Raw genomic sequence first — 1,018 nt, 5'->3', positions numbered from 1 at the left:
TATGTGTGTGTGTGTGTGTGTGTGTGTGTGTGTGTGTGTGTGTGTGTGTGTGTGTAGCAGTGCACTCATAAATGCATACTGTCCAACTTTCTTGTAGGCACATGTAAATGGAATTTAAAAGTTGTTAACTTGGGCTAGAGAGATGGCTCAGTGTTTAATAGCACTGACTGCTCTTCCAGAGGTCCTGAGTTCAATTCCCAGTAAACACCTCATCACCACCTGTAATGGGATCTGATACCCTCTTCTGGTCTGTCCAAAGGCACTGACAGTGTACTCACCTACATTAAATAAATGAATCTTTAAACACAAAAAATTGTTAACTCATCCAGTGTCACATATTCTTACCCTTGGTGTCCCAGGATGAATTGACAGTTTTACAGATGTTTTCCATGATGGTCCTATAAGGCTTATGTAACAGGTTTCATAAAATGTACACATATTATCAGTAAATGCCACAGTAATGTTCTTTTCTGAATATATTTTATCCAGGTCTCCCAATGTTTTTTCACACTGGCCAGAAGTAATGGGGGATATCAAAGACATGTTGGGTAAAAGATAAGGATTCTTGTTGATTTCATCAGTAGCAAAAAACAGTACTAGGAAAAACTCATATCTTCTTGCTGGTATTCTAAAATAAGGCATAAATATGATTAAAGGATATGTTTGAAACATAAAATTTCAATTGCTGCAAAGTTTGGAATATGAGACATACTGAATTTCTGTCTAAATGTCTTGAAATAAGCCTCATAAATTAGAGATCTTTAGAGTTAAATACAATTTAAGAATTCATAGACATAGGGTACTATGATATGATAAATTTGGTATTTGTGAAAATAAAGATTGTTTTATCTCTGAATGCCAACCTTGAACTAGATTACAGTCCTATTGAAGGAGACTAGTATAAAATAATCTTAAAGTTGTAATTCCACATATACATAATAAAATCATGACTTAAACCATATATTAAATATATAACACATTGTCCTTAAAATTTTTTATTATTTAAATGCATTTTATA

At 33.0% G+C, this 1,018-nt stretch overlaps 1 protein-coding gene across 1 annotated transcript in view; it reads right to left on the bottom strand.

Moving 5' to 3' along the window:
• Window positions 1-628, bottom strand: part of LOC110315160 (vomeronasal type-2 receptor 116-like) — a gene marked incomplete at its 5' end in the record, with an annotated part of 10,093 nt that extends 9,465 nt beyond the window's left edge. Inside the window, 2 exons of the mRNA XM_021189287.1 lie at window positions 239-278; window positions 346-628. Of these exons, the coding sequence (XP_021044946.1) occupies window positions 239-278; window positions 346-628 (323 nt within the window). The remainder of the gene's footprint in view (window positions 1-238; window positions 279-345) is intronic.
• Window positions 629-1,018: the final 390 nt, after the last annotated feature.

The sequence above is a fragment of the Mus pahari genome, unplaced genomic scaffold (assembly GCF_900095145.1).
Source record: "Mus pahari unplaced genomic scaffold, PAHARI_EIJ_v1.1 scaffold_12595_1, whole genome shotgun sequence".
Classification (NCBI taxonomy): domain Eukaryota; kingdom Metazoa; phylum Chordata; class Mammalia; order Rodentia; family Muridae; genus Mus; species Mus pahari.
This window is presented reverse-complemented; position numbering and strand designations above follow the sequence as displayed.